The following is a 21,336-nucleotide window of genomic DNA, read 5'->3' as shown; positions in this document are numbered from 1 at the left end:
TAAATGCATTTTAGTTACAAACGTGGTGCCTGACCCTTTAAGTATGGCAGCCTGTTGCCCTTGACAAAGATGGCGGCCCCAAAGAGCTCAGAGCTGCCCGAATGAAAGATGGCGGCGCCACGTGTGTCCCCGCCCACCTGTGCGTGGCTTTTTCCCGTTCGGCCATATCCATGTTCAGTGTAAGGTTTACATCCAGTGGTGCTGCTCACTGTAGTGGGGCCAGCAGCCGGGGCGCTGTGGGAATGGAGGAGCAAACAGAAGGAAATTAACTCAGTATAAAGCAGGTGGAAGTGTTCAATCCCGTACCGGCTCCTCCCTTTTCCAGGACTGTGATTGGCCAGGGGCGGGACTTTGGGAGAGTGAGAGGGCGCTGATTGGTCGAAGCCGCAAGGACTGGAGGGGAAGAGCTGAGGGAAGGGTGGACGGGCGTTCACTGGCAGGAGTGGAAGCGCTGAGCGCTGATTGCGTAACTTGGCTGCCAGTCAGAAAATGGACAGCGAGCTCGAACCATACAGCAGTCATTGACTGGTCAATGGCGGCAGTCCATCAAAAAGAGAAGGCGGGACGAAGGGCCGGACCAATGCAATTGGTCCGTCGGAAATAGTTAAGGGCGGGGCGGGGCCGAGCCGCCGGCGCCGCACTTCCGCCTTTGCCGAGTTTGGGGTCAGAGTGACGGGGGATCGGAGACGGGGATGGGGTCGGGGACCGGGACTGAGATCGAGAGCCTGCAAGCCGGCTGTTCACCTTGGGATGGGCCCTTGAGGGGGGCAGCTGCCCCTTAATCCCCCTCCCAGCACTCGATTTCTCCCCAAGACCCAAACCAGCGACCCTTTGCCTCGCTACCGTGGCTGCTCGGCCCATGGAGACAGGACCCCGGGATCTCATCCACCGGGAGACCGGGACAAACGCCCGGGGCGGCGGCGTTGACAACCGGTACACGGGCTCCCTGACCTGGCCTCTGCCCCACGGGGAGTCTGGTACCGGGAGCCGGATCTGGGGCGAGGCCCGATACTCCCAGTCCCCGACCCGGGCCCTGCTCCATGGGGAAGTGGGCAGCGGAGCTAGCAGCAGCTCGGAGGCCCGGTACGTCCTGACCCTGACCCGGGAGGCGCTCCATGTCCAGCGGCTCGGTCCCCGGGCCGAGCAGGAGCGGCGGCTGGTGCTGCCGCTCCGCCACGTCCTGGGCTGCCGCCGGAGGGACGGGGACAGTGAGGCGGCCCACTTCACCCTCTCCTGCTACCTGCCCCGGAGAGGGCTGGTGGGCGCCGGCCGGGGTTGCCGCCGGGTGGTGAAGACGTTCCGGGTGGACGGCGGCGCCGGGGCAGCGGAGAATCGGGCCCGGGCCGAACGCTGGGTAGCTGCCATCAGGTGCCTGTTGCTGGGGATCGACGTGCCGGCCGAGGAGGGTGAGGAGGGTCGAGGGGGATCGCTGGAGGGGTGGGACCGCTGGAGCGGTAGGGAGGGGGACAGGACCGGCTGGAGGGGCGGGAAGGGGTAGGGGGACTACGGCTGGAGGTGTGAGGAGGAGAGGGAGGAGGCGACGGGATGGGTGGAGGAGGGAGATATGTGGGTGATGCTATGGGGGATGGGAGATAGAAGTGGTGGTGAGGGGAGAGTGCAGATGTCTGGGTTTGTAGGATGGAGGAGGTTACCTCTGCTATTCCTGACCTCTCACCTCATTTCCCCACCACAGAGATCACCCTGAGCCTCCTGCCTCGCCCTCGGCGCCTCCTCCTCCTGGTGAACCCTCGCAGTGGGCAGTCCCTCGGCATGCAGTACTGTCACCAGTACATTCTGCCCATGATCTCCGAGGCAGACGTCAGCTACAACCTCATCCGCACAGGTACAGCCCCTGGGTGCTGCTCTGGTATTCGGGGGCAAATGACAAGTTGACGGCTATGAGCAGTCGGTTCACTATTCACGCACTGATCTGTAATTCTTGAGAGTGGTATCATTGGTTGCAAGAAGAACTTTTTGGCATAATCAAAGTACTGAGTACAGGAGATGGGATGTTATGTTGAAGTTGTATGAGACATTGGAGAGGTCTAATTTGGAGTATTGTGTGCAGTGTTTGGTCACCTACCTACAGGAAAGGTGTAAATAAGATTGAAAGAGTGCAGAGAAAATTTACAAGGGTGTTGCCAGGTCTGGAAGAAAGATCAGTAAGGTTTGAATAGGTTCAGACCTCAGTCAATTCAATTCGAGATCAGGGTATATGGTACACGTATGTCAGCATATAGTGACTGCCCTGGGCTTCACTTTCTTATGGACTTTCACAGTAAATGTAAAGAAACTGAAAATAACTAACCAAATAATAATAAATAAATCGTCAATAATATTGAGGACATGAGATGAAAAGTCCATAGGTTGTGGGAATAGTTTGGAGTTGAGGTGAGTGAAGTTACCCCCATCTTGATTCGAGGGCCTGAAGGTTGAGGGGTAATAACTGTTCCTGAACCTGGTGGTGCGAGTCCTGAGGCTCCTGTACCTCCTTCCTGATGGCAGCAGTGAGAAGAGAGCGTGGTCTGGGTTGTGGGGATCCCTGACGATGGATGCTGCTTTCCTGTGATAACGCTCCGTGTAGATGTGCTCAGTGGTCAGGAGGGCTTGACTGGGCTGAATCCATTACTTTTGTAGGATTTTTCATTCAGGGCATTGAACATAATTAAACATATCCAGTTCCTACAAGAGGGCACGGTCAGAGCAAAAAAGTGTCCAGTCCAGAGCAAACTGGGCTGGTGTTCCTACATGAGGTAGTGATTAGGGTCGGGCCGGTTTGGTCCAATGACAGACTGGTTGAAGGAACCCACTGTCCCTGAACCCGGTGACGTGGGACCTCCTGCCCGACGGGAGCTGGGAGACGACACGGCTCGTCCTGGCTGCTGGATGTTGTCTTTCTGAGGCAGCGCCTCCTGTCGATACTCCCACTCTGCAGCCTGTGTCCCTGTGCATTTGAACTGCCGTGCCGGACCGTGATGCAACCAGTCAGCATACTCTCAGCAGGGCATCTGTAGAGGTTTGTGAGGTGAGAGGTTTAATAGGGATCTGAAGGGGCATCGTTCTCACTCAGAGGGGGTCTATCTACGGAACACGCTGCCAGGGGAAGTGGTTGAGGCAGGGACAGTAATAACATTTAAAAGGCACCCGGACAGAGGCCGAACCTGGGCAGGTAGGAACAGTTGGGCCGGAGGGCCTGTTCCTGTTCCATGGTTGACATTCCTGGAGTAATAGAGTCTGGGAGGCAGTCCTCCAGCCCGTCTGGTCACTGCTGACCACGGAGGTCCCGTCTGGTCACTGCTGACCACGGAGGTTCCATCTGCCCGTTTTTGCCCCATATCCCTCTCAACCAGGGGTTCCGGGCCTGTTTTTAATGCCATGGACCTAGACAATGAAGCAGGAGGTCTGTGGACCCCCAAGTTGGAATTACCTGTTATAAACTTTTCCTGTCCCTCAATCTGTCCATGTGCCTTTCAAATGTCATTAATGTACCTCCCTCAACCACTTCCCCAGACCACCCTCTGGGTGAAGACGTTTTACCTCCGATCTCTCTTAAACCTCCCCCCAGCTCTGGGGGAAAGATCAGGTTGGGAAGTGAGTACACCCACCCCAGACAATGAAGGGTCTTTGCCTGTAACGTAGGCATGGCCTGCTGAGTTCCTCCAGCCTCTCGCGTTTGTCACTGTCAGACGATTGTTCACTGGCTATGCTCCATCTTCAATACTGCAATTCATCACCAGAGTCCTGACCTTTGTGTCTGTCTGCTGCTGGATCCTCGACATCGGTACAGACGGGCAGAAACAGCGCCACACTGACTCCCTGCCAGGCTGTGTCCTCAGCTCCTACTCTCCCCACTGTAGACTCATGACTGGCCAGATCTGGCTCAAACTCTACAGGCTTGCAGATGACACAGCTGTGGTAGGCCGTATCTCAGTAATCATAAGGTATCGGAGCAGAATTAGGTCATTCGGCCCATCGAGTCTGTTCTGTTTCACCATGGCTGATCCACTTCTCCCCCCCCGCCCCAAGTGCCCATCTCCCGCCTTCTCCCTGTATCCTGACTAATCAAGAATCTATCAACCTCTGCTTCAAATTTACCCAATAACTTGGCCCCCACAGGCACATGGCAATGAATTCCACGGATTTGCCACTCTGGCTAAAGAACTTCCTCCTCAGGGTTGCCCCTTGATCCTGAGCTTGTTCTCTACTCTGACTCCCCCACCATTGGAAGCATCCACTCCATCGAAGCCTCTCTCAACATCCGTGCTCGGGATCTTTTCAACGACTTCAGGTTCTCTAGCCCCCAACTTATTTTCACTATGGATGTCCAGTCCCTCTACACCTCCATCTCCCACCAAGAAGGCCTCAAAGCCCTCTTTTTCTTTCCGGACACCAGACCCAACCAGTTTTCTGCCTAGTGGAACTTCTCCTCGTTCTTAATAATTTGTCCTTTGGCTTCAAACAAAGGGAGTAGCCATGGACACTCACGTGGGTCCCAGCTCTGCCTGCCTGTTTGTCAGCTACGTGGAACAGTCTATGTTCTCAGCCTACACTGGTGACCGTCCCGCACTTTTCCTACGCTACATCGACGACTGCATTGGCGCTGCTTCCTACACCCATGCCGGACTCGTCAACTTCATCCACTTTGCCTCCAACATCCGCCCTGCCCTCAAATTTACCTGGTCCATTTCCAACATCTCCCTCCCGTTCCTCAATCTCTCTGTCTCAGTCTCTGGAGACAGCTTATCTACTGATGTCTATTATCAACCCACAGACTCTCACAGCTACCTCCTCCCACCCTGTTACTTGTAAAACACCATCCCCTTCTCTCAATTCCTCCGTCTCCGCCGCATCTGCTCTCAGGATGTGGCTTTTCATTCAGCTGTCCTCCTCTTTCAAAGAAAGGGGCTTCCCTTCCTCCACCATCAACACTGCCCTCAATTTCATCTCTTCCTTTTCATGCATGTCTGCTCTCACCCCATCCTCCCACCACCCTTGCAGGGCTTGGGTTCCGCTTGTCCTCACCTATCGTCCCACCACCAAACACATCTTTCTCTTCCCTCACCCCCCACCAACTTTCTGCTTTCCACAGGATCGTTCTGTCTGCGACTCTCCTGTCCATTCGTCCCTCCTGCACTTACCCTTACAAGCAGAACAAGTGCTACACCAGCTCCCTGACTACCATTCAGGGCCCTGAACCGTCCTTCCTGGTGAGGTGACGTCTCACCTGTGAGTCTGTACTGTGTTCGGTGCTCCCGGTGTTGCCTCCTGTATTTCGGTGAGCTCCAACATCGATTGGGAGAGGGCTTCGCCGAGCACCTACACTCCGTCCGCCAGATAGAGTGAGATCTCCCAGTGGCCACCCATTTTAGTTCCACTTCCCTTTCCTATTCCTGTGTCGATCCATGGCCTCCTCTACTGATACATTTAGATTGGAGGAGCAGCACCTTGTATTCTGTCTGCTTCGCCTTCAACCTGATCGCATGAACATTGATTTCTCAAACTTCCAGTAATGACCCCCATTCCCCACCCCCTTTCCCTCTCACCTTATCTCCTTGCCTGCCCATCGCCTCCCTCTGGTGCTCTCTTCCCCCCCCCCCTTTCTTCCATGGCCTTCTGTCCTCTCCTATCAGACCCCCCCTTCTCCAGCCCTGTATCTCCTTCACCAACCAACTTCTCAGCTCTTCACTTCATCCTTCCCCTTCCTGATTTCACCTATCATCTGGTGTTTCTCCCTCTCCTTTCCCCACATTTCAAATCTACTCTTAATTTTTTTTCCTCCAGTCCTGCCAAAGGGTTTCAGCCCGAAATGTTGACTGTACCTTTTGTGCACAGATGCTGCCTGGCTTGCTGAGTTCCTCCAGCATTTTTTGTGTGTTGCTCAGATTTCCAGCATCTGAACACTTTCACCATTCAACATGTTTCAATGAGATCCCCACCCCACCCCTCCCATTCTTCTGAATTCCAGCAAATACAGACCCGGAGCCATCAAACGCTCTTCATATGACAAGCTGTTGAATCCTGGAATCATTTTCATGAACTTCCTTTGAACATTTTCCAGTTTCAGCACATCCTTTCTAAGATAAGGGGCCCAAAACTGCTCACAATACTCCAAGTGAGGCCTCACCATTTAATTCTTGCTTTTATGTTCTTGTCCTCTTCAAATAATGCTAACATTGCATTTGCCTTCCTCACCACCGACTCAACCTGCAAATTAATCTTTAGGGAATTGTACACAAGGACTCCCAAGTTCCTTGTGTCTGTTTTTGTATTTTCTCACCTTTTAGAAAATGGTCAACCCTTTCATTTCTTCTGCTAAAGTCTATGACCATTAACTTCCCAACACTGCATTCAATCTGCCATTTCTTTGCCTGATCTCCTAATGGGTCTAAGTCTGCCTGTAGTCTCTGCACTTCCTCAAAACTACCTGCCTCTCCACCTGTCTTCTTGTCTGTAAACTTTACAGCAGGTCCTTGTGCAGGATGCCCTAAAGGGTAACCTCCAGATTGAGTCGGTTGTGAAGAAGGCGAATGCAATGTTGGCATTCATTTCTTGAGGTATAGAATATAAGAGCAGGGATGTGATGTTGAGGCTCTATAAGGCACTCGTGAGACCACACTTGGAGTATTGTGTGAAGTTTTGGGCTCCTTATTTTAGAAAGGATATACTGACATTGGAGAGGGTTCAGAGAAGATTCACGAGAATGATTCCAGGAATTAAAGAGTTACCATATGAGGAATGTCTGGCTGCTCTTGGGCTGTTTTTCCTGGAGTTCAGGAGAATGAGGGGGGATCTCATAGATACATTCTGAATGTTAAAAGGCCTGAACAGATTAGTTATGGCAAAGTTATTTCCCATGGTAGGGGATTCGAAGACTTCAGGATTGAAAGACGTCCATTTAGAACAGAGATGCAGAGAAATTACTTTAGTCAGAGGGTGGTAAATCTATGGAATTTGTTGCCCTGAGCGGTTGTGGAGGCCAAGTCATTGAGTGCATTTAAAACAGAGGTAGGTGGGTTCTTGATGAGCCAGGGCATCAAAAGGTATTGGGTGAAAGCAGGGGAGTGGGGATGACTGGAAGAATTGGATCAGCCATGATTGAATGGCAGAGCAGACTCGATGGGCCGAATGGCCTACTTCTGATCCGATATCTTATGGTCTCATTTCACCAGCCAAATGATTGATTTGGTCAGAGTACAGAAAGGAGATGGAGAGCGTGGTGACCTGGTGTCGTAACAGCAAACTTTCCCCTAATGTCAACAAAATCAGAGGACATGACTTCAGCAAGGGGAGCAGTACACACACTCCTGTCTACACCACCAATACTGAAATCAACAGGGGTGTCAGACCTTCAGGTTGCTCAGTGTGGACATCTCCAACGGTCCGTCCAGTTCCAATCACATTGACTTCCCGCCCAGGAAAGCCCACCATCACCTCTACTCTCCTCAGCATGTCCCCGTCAACCCTCACCAATTTTCACCGATGCACCACAGAAAGCATCTGATCCGGATGCATCACGGCTCGGTACGGCAACTGCTCCGCCCGGGACCGCAGGAAACTGCAGAGAGTTGTGGACACAGCTCAGCACATCACGGAAACCAGCCTCCCCTCCATGGACTCTGTCTACACTTCCCACTGTCTCAGTAATACAGCCAGTGTGATCAAATACCCCACCTACACCGGACATTCTCTCTCCCCACCCCCCGCCCCCGTCGGGCAGAAGATACAAAAGCCTGAGAGCACGTCCCACCAGGCTCGAGGACAGCTTCTACCCCGCTGTTATCAGACTATTGAACGGTCCCCCAGTACGAGGACAGCTTCTACCCCGCTGTTATCAGACTATTGAACGGTCCCCCAGTACAATAAGATGGACTCTTGACCTCACAATCTACCTCGTCGTGACCCTTGCAGCTTATTGTCTGTCTGCACTGCCCTTTCTCTGTAACTGTAACACTTTATTCTGCACTCTGTTATTGTTTACCCTTGTTCTACCTTGATGCAATGATCTGAATGCAAGACAAGATTTCCGCTGTATCTCAGTACATGTGCCAATAATAAACCAATTCCATATGTCTTGTGATTTTACAAACTTGAATAAAAGGTGCGGCGAGATTCAGCTCAGACTCATCTTTCCTCCACCTTGGTGGGTCACGGTAATGATTCAGAGTCCAGGAAGGAGGTGGAAATTTGGGTGACAACAACCGTTTCCATGATGATCATAAAGATCACCCATCGCCCTCCTACACCAGGGGATGTAGATCCAGTGTGAGCAGCCTCTCCCTCGGCAACAAGCAAAGATCCTGGTCTGCGTGGTGAGGGTCTCTGATGATGGACAATGCCTTCCTGCAGCAGCGTTTCATATAGATCTGCACAAATGGGATGTGGGAGGGTTTTACCGCTGATGTACTGGGCTGAATCCACTACCTTTTGTCGTATTTTCCGCTCAAAGGCTTTGGTGTTCCCATACCAGGCCGTAACACACACTCTCCACCACACTTCGATAGTCTGCCAAGGTTTTCACTGACATGCTGAGCCCCCACAGACTCCTGAGGAATTGGAGGTGCTGTTGTGCTTCCTTCACAGTAATATTTATATGCTGGGTCCAGGACAAATCCCTGAGATGGTGACACCCAGGAACCTAAGGTTACTGACCTCTCCACCCCTGCTCCTGTAATGAATACTGGCTCATGGCCTCTGGTTTCCCTCTCCTGAGGTCTACAATCAGTTTCTAAAACTACATGATACTCCAAATCGGTCTCACCAACACCCTGGTCAACTGCAAAATAACAGTCGATGAACTCGATGCCCTAACTGACGAAGACCAACGTGCCAAACGTCAAATGGAGCGGTCGCTTTCAGTGAGCTGTGAGCTTGTACTCCCAGTCCCTCTGTTCCACAACGCTCGTCAGTGCCCTGCCATTCACTGTCCAAAATGCATCACCTCCCACGTATCTAAGTTGAAGTCCATTTGCTGGCCCTCAGTCCCCCTCCCAAACTGATGACAGCCTCTGTCTGCCCAAGTTTGCTGACGACACCACTGTGGGCTGTATCAAAGGGGGATTGAAAACTTGTCTGAGTGGTATCATAACTACAACTTCTCACTCAAAGCCAGCAAGACCAAGGAACTGATTGTAGACTCCAGGAGAGGGAAACCAGAGGTCCCTGAGCCAGTAATCATCAGAGGTGGAGGGGGTCAGTAACTTTAAATTCCTGGGTGTCACTATCTCCGAGGACCTGTCCTGGACCCAGCACATTACTGGAATTGTGAAGAAAGCATGGCTCGAACCATACTTCCTCAGGAGGTTGCCGAGATTTGGCGTGATGTCTGAAACTTTTACAGATGTGTCGTGGAACATATACTGACTGGCTGCATCATGGTATTTGAGTGGAAAATCCCATAAAAAAGCGAGTAGATTCACGGGCAAAACCCTCCCAACTATTGAGCACACCTGCATGAGACTGTCATGGGAAAGCAGTGTCCATCGTCAGAGATCCCCACCACCCAGGCATGCTGCTGCCATCAAGTAGAAGGTATTGGGGCCTCGACTCCCACCACCAGGTTCGGGAACAGTTACTACCCCTCGACCATCAGGCTCCTGAACAAAACGGGATGGCTAGACTCACTCACCCATCCATTGAGATGTTCCCACAACCAATGATCACACTTTAAGGTCTCATTATCTCATATTCTCACTATTTATTGCTAATTATTTATATTTGCATGTGTATATGTGTCTTCTGCTCTCTGGTTGACCTTTCACTGATCCTGTTATAGTTATTATTCTATAGATTTGCTGACTAAGAAAATGATTCTCAGGGTTGTAAATACTCTGATAATAAGGTTTACTTTGAGCTTTGAATTTATTGTACCCTGCTCCAGTGTCAATGAAAACTTGCTGACGGTGCAAGGATCTTTCACTACCTTCCCATGACTGGCCAAAGCCGAGCGTGTCAGGTTAATTGGTCAGTGTAAATTGTCTGTGATTAGGCTGGGGTTAAATGAGTGGGTTGCTGAGCAGTGGAGCTTGTTCTGTCCTCACTCTGTCTGTAGGTGAAACCGTGGTCACTGGGCCCTGCACTGAGCCGAGACTGCGGCCTGTTCTGGCTGCAGTGATATCTGGCTTTGTGTCTTCAAGGCTTCGGTTCTGAAGCTATTTGCCTGCTTTTATTTGAAACATGGAAATCTACAGCACACTACAGGCCATTCGGCCCACAATGTTGTGCCGACCATAACCTGCTCTAGAAACTGCTGAGAATTTCCCTACCGCCTAGTCCTATTTTTCTAAGCTCCATGTACCTATCTAGGACCCTATTGTATCTGCCCCTACCACCATCGCTGACAGTGCATTCCACACACCCACCACTCTCTCTGTGGAAAAACTTATCCCTCACTTCCCCTCGGTACCTATTTCCAAGCACCTTAAATCTGTGGCCCCATCGTGTGAGCCATTTTAGCCCTGGGAAAGGGCCTCTGACTATCCACAAGATCAATGCCTCTCACTATTTTATACACCTCTATCAGGTCACCTCTCACCCTCCGTCGCTCCAAGGAGAAAAGGCCAAGTTCACTCAGTGTCTCCCTGTTGTTGCAGGGTTTATTTTTGTGTCTGTCTCTGCACCTTGGGTGTTTGGTCTTTGGTTTGGAAGGGTTCTCCGCCTGTAAGGAGTTGTATAATGTACACTGCGTACTTGGATAACAAATACATTTTCAACTTTGAAGGCTGTCAGCCAAGGCCAGCAGTGGAAAGATGATCAGCTTCATGTTGCTGGGAGCCGTCAGCTGAGAGGAGGTTCACCAGGATGCTGCCTGGATTAGAGAGCATGTCTGATGAGGAACAGTTCAGCGAGCTTTTCTCTTTGGAGCGAAGGGGGATGAGCGCTGTACAGGATGACAGATTTAGATAGACTGTTCAGTCAGAGGGTTCTTCCCAGGTTGGAAATGGCACCATTTTAAAGTGATTGGAGGAAAAAAAGGGGGGTGTTGATGGAGGTGTTCTTACACAGTGGTGCGAGCCAGGGGTGGCGTGGTGCTGGAGGCAGGTACAACAGGGACTGTGGAGGGAGGAGTTGGAATCACCTCGGAGTAGATTATGCCTCGCCTTTCTGAGGAGGCTGAAGAGAGCTGGACTTTGCACGTCAATCCTCACTCCGCAGATGCCAAGCGGAGAGCTTCCTGACCAGCTGCATCAGTGCTCAGTGTGCAAACTGAACTGTGGCGGACAGAGCCGCTCCACAAATCTGCCCAGCTGACCCACCGTCAAAGGGCCAGTAACACTCACAACACACTGGAGGAACTCAGCAGGTCGGGCAGCATCCGTGGAAACGATGAGTCGACAGAACCCTTCGTCAGGACAGTAGAGGGAAGGGTTCCCACCCCTATAAAGAAGGTGGGGGAGGGTGGGAAGTAGAAAGCTGGTAGGTTCAGTTGAAAAACCAGTAATTTGAGAGACGAAGGGGTGGGGGAGGGGAATCAGGGAGGTGATAGGCTGGAAAACGAAGGGTAGTAGAAGGAGGCGGAACCTTGAGGGAGGTGATAGGCAACTGGGGGAGGGGGCAAAGAGACATAGGGATAGGGGAGGGAATTACCGGAAGTTGGAGAATTCTATGTTCGTACCAAGGGGCTGGAGACTACCTAGACGGTATATGAGGTGTTGCTCCTCCAACCCGAGTTTAGCCTCATCATGGCAGTAGAGGAGGCCATGTATGGACATATCCGAATGGGAGTGGGAAGCAGAGTTGAAGTGGGTGGCTACTGGGAGATCCTGTCTGTTTTGGCGGATGGAGTGGAGGTGCTCGACAAAGCGGTCCCCCAATCTGTGTCGAGTTTCACCGATGTAGAGGAGGCCGCACCAGGAGCACCGAATGCAATAGCTGGCCCCAACAAACTCACAAGTGAAGTGTTGTCTCACCTGCAAGGACTGTTTGGGCCCTGAATGGTTGCAAGAGATGAGGTGTAGGGACAGGTGTAGCACTTACGCTTACAGGGATAAGTGCCAGGTGGGAAATCCGTGAGGAGGGATGTGTGGATAACGGAGTCGCGGAGGGACTGATCCCTGCGGAAGGTGGAGAGGGAAAGATGTGCTTAGTGGTGGGGTCCTGTTGAAGGTGGCAGAAGTTGTGGAGGATAATGTACTGGATCCGGAAGCTGGTGGGGTGATAAGTGAGGACAAGGGGAACTCTGTCCCTGTTGTGGTTGCGGGAGGATGGGGTGAGAGCCGAAGTGCAGGAAATGGAGGAGATGCGGGTGAGGGCAACATTGCTGACGGTAGAAGGGAAACCACGATCCTTAAAGAAAGAGGACATTTGAGATGTCCTGGAACGGAAAGCCTCATCCCCGGAGCAGATGCGGCGGAGATGGAGGAACTGGGAATAGGGAATGGCATTTTTGCATGTGGCGGGGTGGGAAGAGGTAGAGTCGAGGTAGTTATGAGAGTCAGTGGGCTAAGTAATGTCAGGAAGGATCCCACCCACCCTGCTCATGGATTGCTTGTCCCACTCCCATCAGGGAGGAGGCTACGTTGCATCCACACCAGGACCTCCAGACTCAAAAACAGTTCCATTCCCCAAGTAGTGAGGCTGATCAACACCTCCACTCAGTAACCCACCCCTCAACACCCCCAACCACCACTACTTTATCATTTCCTGTCGGTCACCTTATGTACAGACACTCCAGTGCCTGGTCTCCCCTTAGGGTCAAACAATCAATCTGTGTGTATAAGCTAACCTGTGCACTGCCATTTATTGTGTCTTTTTTATTATTGTTTGTTTCTGTGGTGCAGCAGAGCCGCAGTAGCAATCTTTTCATTCTTCTTTACTCTGTGTACTGGAAATGACGTTTCAGATAAACCATCCTGAGCTGGAAGGGTTGTCACAGCCTTGTGGGCCGAAGGGCCTGTATGGTGCTATGTGTCGGGCTGAGAGTAGGTGTGTGTGTGCCACAGGGTGGAGTGGCCTTGGGGCTTATCTCTCAGCAGGCATCTGGGTGCAGGACCTTGCACATCTCCCTTATCTCTTTTCGGCCAGATGCTCACGTCTGTGTGCTGCAGGAATGCAGAAGCTCCTGACGAGGGTGGGAGGTCAGGGTGTTTCGAGCCCATTGGTTACGTGGGGAAGGTCACCCATTACAGGGAGGGAGGTCGACAAGGTGTATGGGGTGTTGGCCTTCATTAGTCAGAGGATTGAGTTCAAGAGTTGTGAGGTAGTGTTGTAGCTCTATAAAACTCCGGTTAGACCGCACTTGGAATACCGAGTTCAGTTCTGGTCGCATCATTATGGGAAGGATGTGGACGGTTTAGGGAGGGTGCAGAGGAGATTCACGAGGATGCTGCCTGGATTAGAGAGCGTGTCTTATGAGGAACGGTTGAGCGAGCTGGGGCTTTTCTCTCTGGAGTTGAGGATGAGGGGTGTTGGTAGAGCTGGTAAAAGAGTTGTGGGTAGATACAAGTCCAATACAAAATAACGCTGGAGATATTGTAATGAGAGATGCTGAGATGGCAGAGGAACTGAATACGTATTTTGCATCAGTCTTCACAGTGGAAGACGTCTGCAGTATACTGGACATTGAAGAGTGTCAGGGAAGTGAAGTTTGTGCAGTGAAAATTACGACTGAGAAGGTGTTCAGGAAGCGTGATGGTCTGAGAGGTGTACAACATGTATCCAACTTTGGGAACAGTTTTTAAATTTCTTTAAGATTCAGCCCTTCGAACTGCACTGCCTAGCAAAGCCCATCTTAATCCCAGCCTTATCACGGGACAGTTTACAATGACCAATGAACCCACCAACTAGACTGTGGGAGGAAACTAGAGCACCCGGAGGAAACCCACGCAGTCACAGGGAGAACGTACAAACTCCTGACAGACAGCGGCGGGAATCGAACCCGGGTCACTGGTACTGTAAAGCGTTGTGTTAACCACTACACTACCGTGCAAGGGGAATTTACTTTCAAGGACTCTTCATCTCCTTTATTGATGATTTATTTATAATAATTATTATTATTTTTCTTTTATCTTGGCACAGTTGTCTTTTGCACACTGGTTGACTGCCCAAGTTGATGTGGTCTTTAATGAATTCTGTTACAAATTTATTGAACATGTCCACGAGAAATTGAATTTCATGGTTGGAGATCATGACAGGGATGAAGGTTGATAATGAATTTACTCTGTGCAAGATGATAGGAGGCATAGATGGAGTGGACAGCCAGAGATTTTCTGGCAGAGCAGAGGTGGCGAGGATGAGGGGCTCTGGTTGTAAGGTAAATGGAGGAAGGCACGGGGAGGATGTCAGAGAGTAGTAGATGTGCGTGGAACACCCTGCCATGGGAGGTGGCAAAAGCAGATGCATTAGGGACATTCAAAAGACTATTGGGCAAGGGTGAGATTGATCTCGGAAGGGCCGAAGGGTCTGAACGTGCTGGAGCCTTCCATGTTCCAACCTGCACCGTCAGGCTGAAGAGTTGGAGGACAGGGTTTAGGGTGAAGACAGGTTGGGAGGTGTGAAGATTTGGGAGTCGGGGGTGGGTGTGTGTGAATACTGTTCCGTTCAAGGGCAAACTGAGCACTGTGGAACAATGTGCAGGGCAGGGCAAGGCCAGCTCCTCACACTGGAGGGCCGTGGTGGGGTAGGCCAGCTCCTCACACTGTTTAACTCTCACTCCAGAGTATCAGAACCACGCCAAGGAACTGGTGCAGGAGATCAGTCTGACGGAATGGGATGGAGTTGTCATCGTGTCCGGAGATGGACTGCTTCATGAGGTGAGCTCATAACCATCATGGCATACCCTCCCGGGGTCAAACATGAAGTTAGTCTCCCTCCACACCGTCCCATCACACTCCCAGGGTCAGACAGAGAGTGAAACTCCATCCTCACCGTCCCATCACACACTCCCGGGGTCAGACACAGAGTGAATCTCTCTCCACAGCGTCCCATCACACACTCCCAGGGTCAGACACAGAGTGAATCTCCCTCCACACCGTCCCATCACACACTCCCAGGGTCAGACACAGAGTGAATCTCCCTCCACGCCGTCCCATCACACACACTCCCGGGGTCAGACACAGAGTGAAACTCCCTCCACACCGTCCCATCACGCACTCCCGGGGTCAGACACAGAGTGAAACTCCCCGCACACCGTCCCATCACGCACTCCCGGGGTCAGACACAGAGTGAAGCTCCCTCCACACCGTCCCATCACGCACTCCCGGGGTCAGACACAGAGTGAATCTCCCTCCACACCGTCCCATCACACACTCCCGGGGTCAGACACAGAGTGAAGCTCCCTCCACACCGTCCCATCACACACTCCCGGGGTCAGACACAGAGTGAAGCTCCCTCCACACTATCCCATCACACACTCCTGGGGTCAGACACAGAGTGAAGCTCCCTCCACACCGTCCCATCACACACTCCCGGGGTCAGACACAGAGTGAAGCTCCCTCACACTGTCCCATCACACACTCCCGGGGTCAGACACAGAGTGAAACTCCCTCCAAACCATCCCATCACACACTCCCGGGGTCAGACACAGAGAGAAGCTTGCTCTGCACCTTACAATTCTATAATTTTTTCTTCCTTCAGGTGATCAATGGATTAATGGCTCGGCCAGACTGGGATCAGGCGATCAAAATGCCCCTCGGAGTCATCCCAGCTGGATCAGGGAATGCTTTGGCTGCATCTATCAACCACCACGCTGGGTAGGTGCCCTCAGAGCTGGACAGGGCGGTAAAGATGGCATCGGACACGCTTCCCTTCACCGGTCGGGTGTTGGGTACAAGAGTCAGGAAGCCATGGTGCAGCCACATAAAACTCTGGTCTGTCCACTCTCGGAGTTTTGTGGTCTCCCACAGGAGTGGGGGCTTTGGAGAGGGGCAGAAGAGGTTCACCAGGCTGCTGCCTGGGTTAGAGGGCGTGAGCTATGAGGAGAGGGTGGACAAACTTGGGTTATTTTCTCTGGAGTGATGGATGCTGAGGAGAGAGCTGGCAGAGATTTGTAAGATTGAGGGGCACAGCTGGAGTAGACAGACGGTATCTGTTCCCCCAGGATGGAGATGTCTAATACCAGAGGGCTTGTGTTTAAAGTGAGAGGGGCAAGTTCATAGGAGATGTGAGGAGCAAGTTATTTTCCAGACAGTAGTGGACATCGGGAATGTGCTGCTGGGGTGGTGGTAGAGGGAGACCATAGAGCTGTTTAATCAGCTCTTGGACTGTACGGGGTACTCCGGAGAAGGACGCTGCGCATGGGGAACTGGGGGGTGGGGGGGACGAACGCTGCGCGTGGGGAACTGGGTGGGGGAACGCTGCGTGCGGGGAACTGGGGGGGTGGGCGGACGTTACTCCTCAAGACCCTGCTTCATGGTTGAAGCCATTGCCCTCACTGAGTATCATCGTCAGTGAAGATCTAGCCTGGACCCAGGATGTTGAAAAGATTTAAATGTAACTGCAGAGAAAGCTCTACTTAGAAGTCTGCGGAGGTCTGACATGTCATAATAAACCTTGGCAAATGTGTATCGGTGTGTGCTGACAGCCTGGTGTGGGAACAAAAAGCCACAAGGTAGAATTCTAAAGGAACCATGAGATAGGAGGTACAAGCTGTGATCAATGAGCTGAGTCCATCAAAAACAGCAAATGTAAAGCAGAACGAGGCCATTCCATCATGGCTGATTTATTATCCCTTTCAACCCCATTCTCCTGCCTTTGAGTGGAAAATTCTACAAAAGGTAGTGGATTCAGCCCAGTACAACACGGGTAAAGCCCTCCCAACCATTGAGCACATCTACAGGGAACATTGCCGTAGGAAAGCAGCATCCATCGTCAGAGATCCCCACCGCCCAGGCCAGGCTCTCTTCTCACTGCTGCCATCAGGTAGACGGTACAGGAGCCTCAGGACTCGCACCACCAGTTACCACCCCTCAACCATCAGGCTCCTGAACAAACAGGGATTACTACACTCCTTTAAGGATTCTGTTAGCTTGTTCATTATTTATTGCTATTTATTTATATCTGTCTTTGCACTGTTTGCTGACAGATCCTGTTTACAGATTTGCTCAGTATACCCGCAGAAAAAGACTCTGTTGACATGTGACATGTATGTACTCTGATAATAAATTTTACTTTGAACTGTGAACTTTGAACATATTGATGCAATTCCAGAGGAATTTGAGGAGATTCGCTATGTTAACAAAGACTCGTGCCAATTTCTGCATTCTGACCGGCTGCATCACCGTTTGGGACGGAGGGGCCGCTGCACAGGGTCGGAAGAGCTGCAGAAAGTTGTAAACTCAGCCAGCTCCATCAGGCACCAGCCTCCCCAGTATCCAGGATGTCTTTGTCAAAAGCAGCGTCGGTCCCCATCAGCCGGGGCTGCGCAGACCCTCTCATTGCAACCATCGGTGGGGGGGGAGATACAGGAGTCTGAAGACCCACACTCAGCTTCTACCCCTCTGCCCTCCGATTTCTGAATGGACGATGAACTCACAAGACCTCATACTTTTTTCCCTGTCTTTGTACTGGTTAATTTAGTGTTTTGTGATTTTCTGTTTTTGTGTATGGTGCTGTGCTGCCGCAGAACTGCAGATTTCACAGTTTCTGCCGGTGATGTTCCGCCTGATTCTGACTGCGATTCTCTCTGACAGGAACCGGATGGCAACAGGCGAAGAGCTGCTGCAGAACTGCATTCTCCTGCTGTGCCGTGGCTGTCCCACGCCCATGGACCTGGTCTCGGTCACCACCTCCTCTGGCCGCCGCCTCTTCTCCTTCCTCAGTGTTGCCTGGGGCTTTGTGGCGGACGTCGACCTCGAGAGCGAGCGCTACCGGCGGCTGGGGCCAGCCCGTTTCACCCTGGGCACCCTGGTCCGCCTGGCATCCCTGCGCCGCTACCGGGCGCGCCTCTCCTACCTGCCCGCGCCTCCGGGCACGCCCCCTTCCACCACTTCCACACCGCCCCCTCACCGGGGCCGCCGGCCCCTCTGCCGCAGCGCCACCACCGACGGAGGGAACCCCACGTCCCACCCTGCTCTCTGCCGCACCCTGTCCGAGGCGGGGGGCTGGCTCCCCCCTTCCCCCTACCCCTCTGCTGAGGGCTTCTCCTTTGAGGGAGTCTCGTTCCAGGAAGAGGAGGAGGAACAGGGAAGGGAGGAGGAGGAGGGGTTTAATTCCAATCAGGTCAGCTCTGAAGGGGTTAATTCCATTCCCAGGGGCAAGAGTCTGGATGGCTCTGCAGAGATTAATTCCATTAACAAGAGCTTCAGTCTGGTCAATTTGGAAGGGGTTAATTCCAGTCCAGTCAGCTCTGAAGGGGTTAATTGTGTCAGTAAGGATGCCAGTCCAATCGGTTCCGAAAGGGTTAACTCTGGGCCTGTTGGTTCTGAAGGGGTTAACTCTGCCCACCGAGGCCCTGGGGGAGATGGCTCCCCCGATGAGGGAGCCACAGTACCGAGGCCTCGTGAGGGAACGGAGGCGGGCAGCCCTCGCAAGGGAACTCCCTCAGGAGGGACCCCCCATCGGGACCTGCCAGCCGACCACCTGCTGGCACCACTCGACTGCCCGGTTCCCGGGGGCTGGCGGACATTGGAGGGGGACTTTGTCCTGGTGCTGGCGGTATATCAAAGCCACCTGGGGTCAGAGCTGGTGGCTGCGCCGTTCGCCCGCTTTGCAGACCGCGCCCTCCACCTCCTCTACGTTCGGGCTGGCCTCTCCCGCGCTTCGCTCCTCCGCCTCTTCCTCGCCATGGGCACTGGCACCCACCTTTCCCTCGGCTGCCCCCACCTCACCTGTCTGCCTGTCTCGGCCTTCCGCCTGGAGCCCCTGGGGTCCCGGCCAGGCGCTCTGGCTGTGGATGGTGAGAGGGTGGAAGGGGGCCCTGTTCAGGCTCAGCTTCACCCTGGCCTGGCCCGGGTTATTGCTGGAGTCCCTCCACCTTGTCCTCCTCCCCACCGCCCCTCTGGCAAGCCCTGACTCCTGTCCGTCTCACTCTCACTGTCTCCTTGTTCCTGGCCATCTTCTCTCTCCCTCCCCGGCTGCTCTCCCCTCACCCTGGGGGAGACAGGAATTCTACGGTACGTTAACCCACAGTTTGCACGGCTGGGGGTGCATGTGCATGATGCACACCGATTCCCCTGCCCTGTGGTAACACTACTAACTCCCTCCACCTCGATGCTGGAGGGTCTGACTTGTGACTAACACTGAACCCCCTCCCACCATCTTCCCCGCGCTTCGGCGAAGACATATCCTCATGGGCGATCCGTGTGGGGATGGGCCGGGAGACACTTCCCACTCCTCCGTCCTCCCTCTTCGCCTGAACTTTTGTATAATTTATTAACTGGAATTAATTTTAACAGTGGTGCTTAACTGTGAGAGAAGCATTTCGATGTATGATGTTTGGGAGTTATTGATGTTGGGGCTGATTGATTTTTGTGTTCACTGATCCATGGGATGAGGATATTGATTTTAGCTGCTCCTTGAGTTGTGTCGAGTTTCACTTTCACCCGAGGGATGGAACTGGAATTTTCATTTGCCATTTGAGATGAACGTCACACCTTCTCTCTCTCGATATATAAAATCTTTCACACCACCTCTCTCCCCCCCCCCCCCCCCCCCCGCAACCGGGTGGGGGAACTGAGGGACTGAGGGGACGGGGGAGGGGTGATCTTGTTTGGCTGTTGTTTCTCTGAGGGAAGGCTGTAATTTCAATAAATCTGTATGGAACTGGACTCTGTGGGTGGTGTCTAGTTTGTCACTCCTCACTCATATGTCTCAGGCCGGGTTGGGGGGGGGGGGGTCTTCCGCCTTGTGAGAAAAGAGAATGGCCCCAGGGGGTGAGGATCTTTAGGCACTGCTTTTCTGTGCCAATGTTTCATGCACAATGGTTGGATGGGTTTTACCTAAGATGTACTGGGCAGGATCTTTTGTAAGATTTTCCACCCACAGGCATTGGTGTCCCCACACCAGGCTGTAATGCAGTCAGCCAGCACTTGATAGCAGGGCAGGGCTTTTGGTAACGTGCTGAATCTGCAGACTTTTGTGGAAGTAGAGGCAGTCGTGCTTTTTTCCTCAATAATACTTAAATGATGGGTGTAGGGCGGGTCCTCTAAAATAGTGACAACAAGGAATTTGATATGACTGACCCTCTCCACCTCTGATCCTCTGAGTACTGGCTCGTGGGCCTCTGGTTTCCCTACAATCGCTCCCTTCGTCTTATTGACATTGAGTTAGAGGTTGTTGTTGTGACACCACTCAGACAAGTTTTCAAGCTCCTTCCTGTATGCTGATTCATCTCCCCCTTTGATACGGCCCACAACAGTGGTGTCGTCAGCAAACTTGTATCTGGTGTTGGGGCTGTACCTAACCACACAGTCACAGGTGTAAAGCGAGTAGACCAGGGGCTAAGTACACATCCCCGTGGTGCTCCTGTGCTGATGGAGATTGTGGAGGAGATGCTTTTGAACTGAACTGATTGGGTTCTACAAGTGATCCCATTGCACCAGGTCTTGGAGTTTACTGATTAGTTTTGAAGGGATGATGGTGTCAAACGTCAAGCTGTAATCAAAAGATTCTGATTCCTGATGTATGCATCTTTGCTTGTGGGCAGAGTTCGATGCAAGAGCAAAAAGACCCTGATGGGAGTTGTATACGGGCTTCCGAACAGTAGCCAGGATGTGAAATTAGTGGGAGATAGAAAACACGTCAAAAGAGCAATATTGCAGTAGTCATGGGGGATTCAATATGTAGGTATATTGGGAAAATAAGACTGGTGCTTGATTCCAAGACAGGGGATTTGTAGAATGCCTACAAGATGGCTTTTTAGGGAAGCTCACGGTTGAGCCCACTTAGGGAAACTCAGGTTGGAGGAGCAGCACCTCATATACTGTCTAGGTAGTCTCCAGCCCCTTGGTATGAACATAGAATTCTCCAATTTCCGGTAGTTTTCTCCCCCAGCTGCCTATCACCTCCCTCATGGTTCCGCCTCCTTCTACTACCCATTGTGTTTTCCCCTATTCCTTCTTCACCTCCCTGCTTCCCCCCCCACCCCTTTATCTTTCCCCTTACTGGTTTTTCACCCGGCACCTACCAGCCTTCTCCTTCCCACCCTCCCCCACCTTCTTTATAGGGCCTCTGCCCCTTCCCTCTACAGTCCTGATGAAGGGTTCCGGCCCGAAACGTTGACTGATCGTTTCCACGGATGCTGCCTGACCTGCTGAGTTCCTCCAGCGTGTTGTGAGTGTTGCTTTGACCCCAGCATCTGCAGATTATTTTGTATTTAGGGAAGAAAAACAGTCTGGGGCACTGCTACCTACTGAGCGTATACAGCACTTGCAAAATGAATTGCAATTACAGAGTGATGTAAAT

At 52.3% G+C, this 21,336-nt stretch overlaps 1 protein-coding gene across 1 annotated transcript; it reads left to right on the top strand.

The window, feature by feature from the left end:
* Nucleotides 1–644: 644 nt before the first annotated feature.
* sphk2 (sphingosine kinase 2) lies at nt 645–19,700 on the top strand. Its single transcript, XM_072246312.1, has 5 exons — nt 645–1,406; nt 1,694–1,843; nt 14,653–14,747; nt 15,571–15,686; nt 17,625–19,700. The coding sequence occupies exons 1-5, from the start codon at nt 860–862 to the stop codon at nt 18,943–18,945; spliced, it is 2,229 nt and encodes a 742-aa protein (XP_072102413.1). The 5' UTR covers nt 645–859; the 3' UTR covers nt 18,946–19,700.
* The last annotated feature ends 1,636 nt before the right edge of the window (nt 19,701–21,336 follow it).

Source organism: Mobula birostris, chromosome 29 (genome assembly GCF_030028105.1).
Source record: "Mobula birostris isolate sMobBir1 chromosome 29, sMobBir1.hap1, whole genome shotgun sequence".
NCBI lineage: Eukaryota > Metazoa > Chordata > Chondrichthyes > Myliobatiformes > Myliobatidae > Mobula > Mobula birostris.
This window is presented reverse-complemented; position numbering and strand designations above follow the sequence as displayed.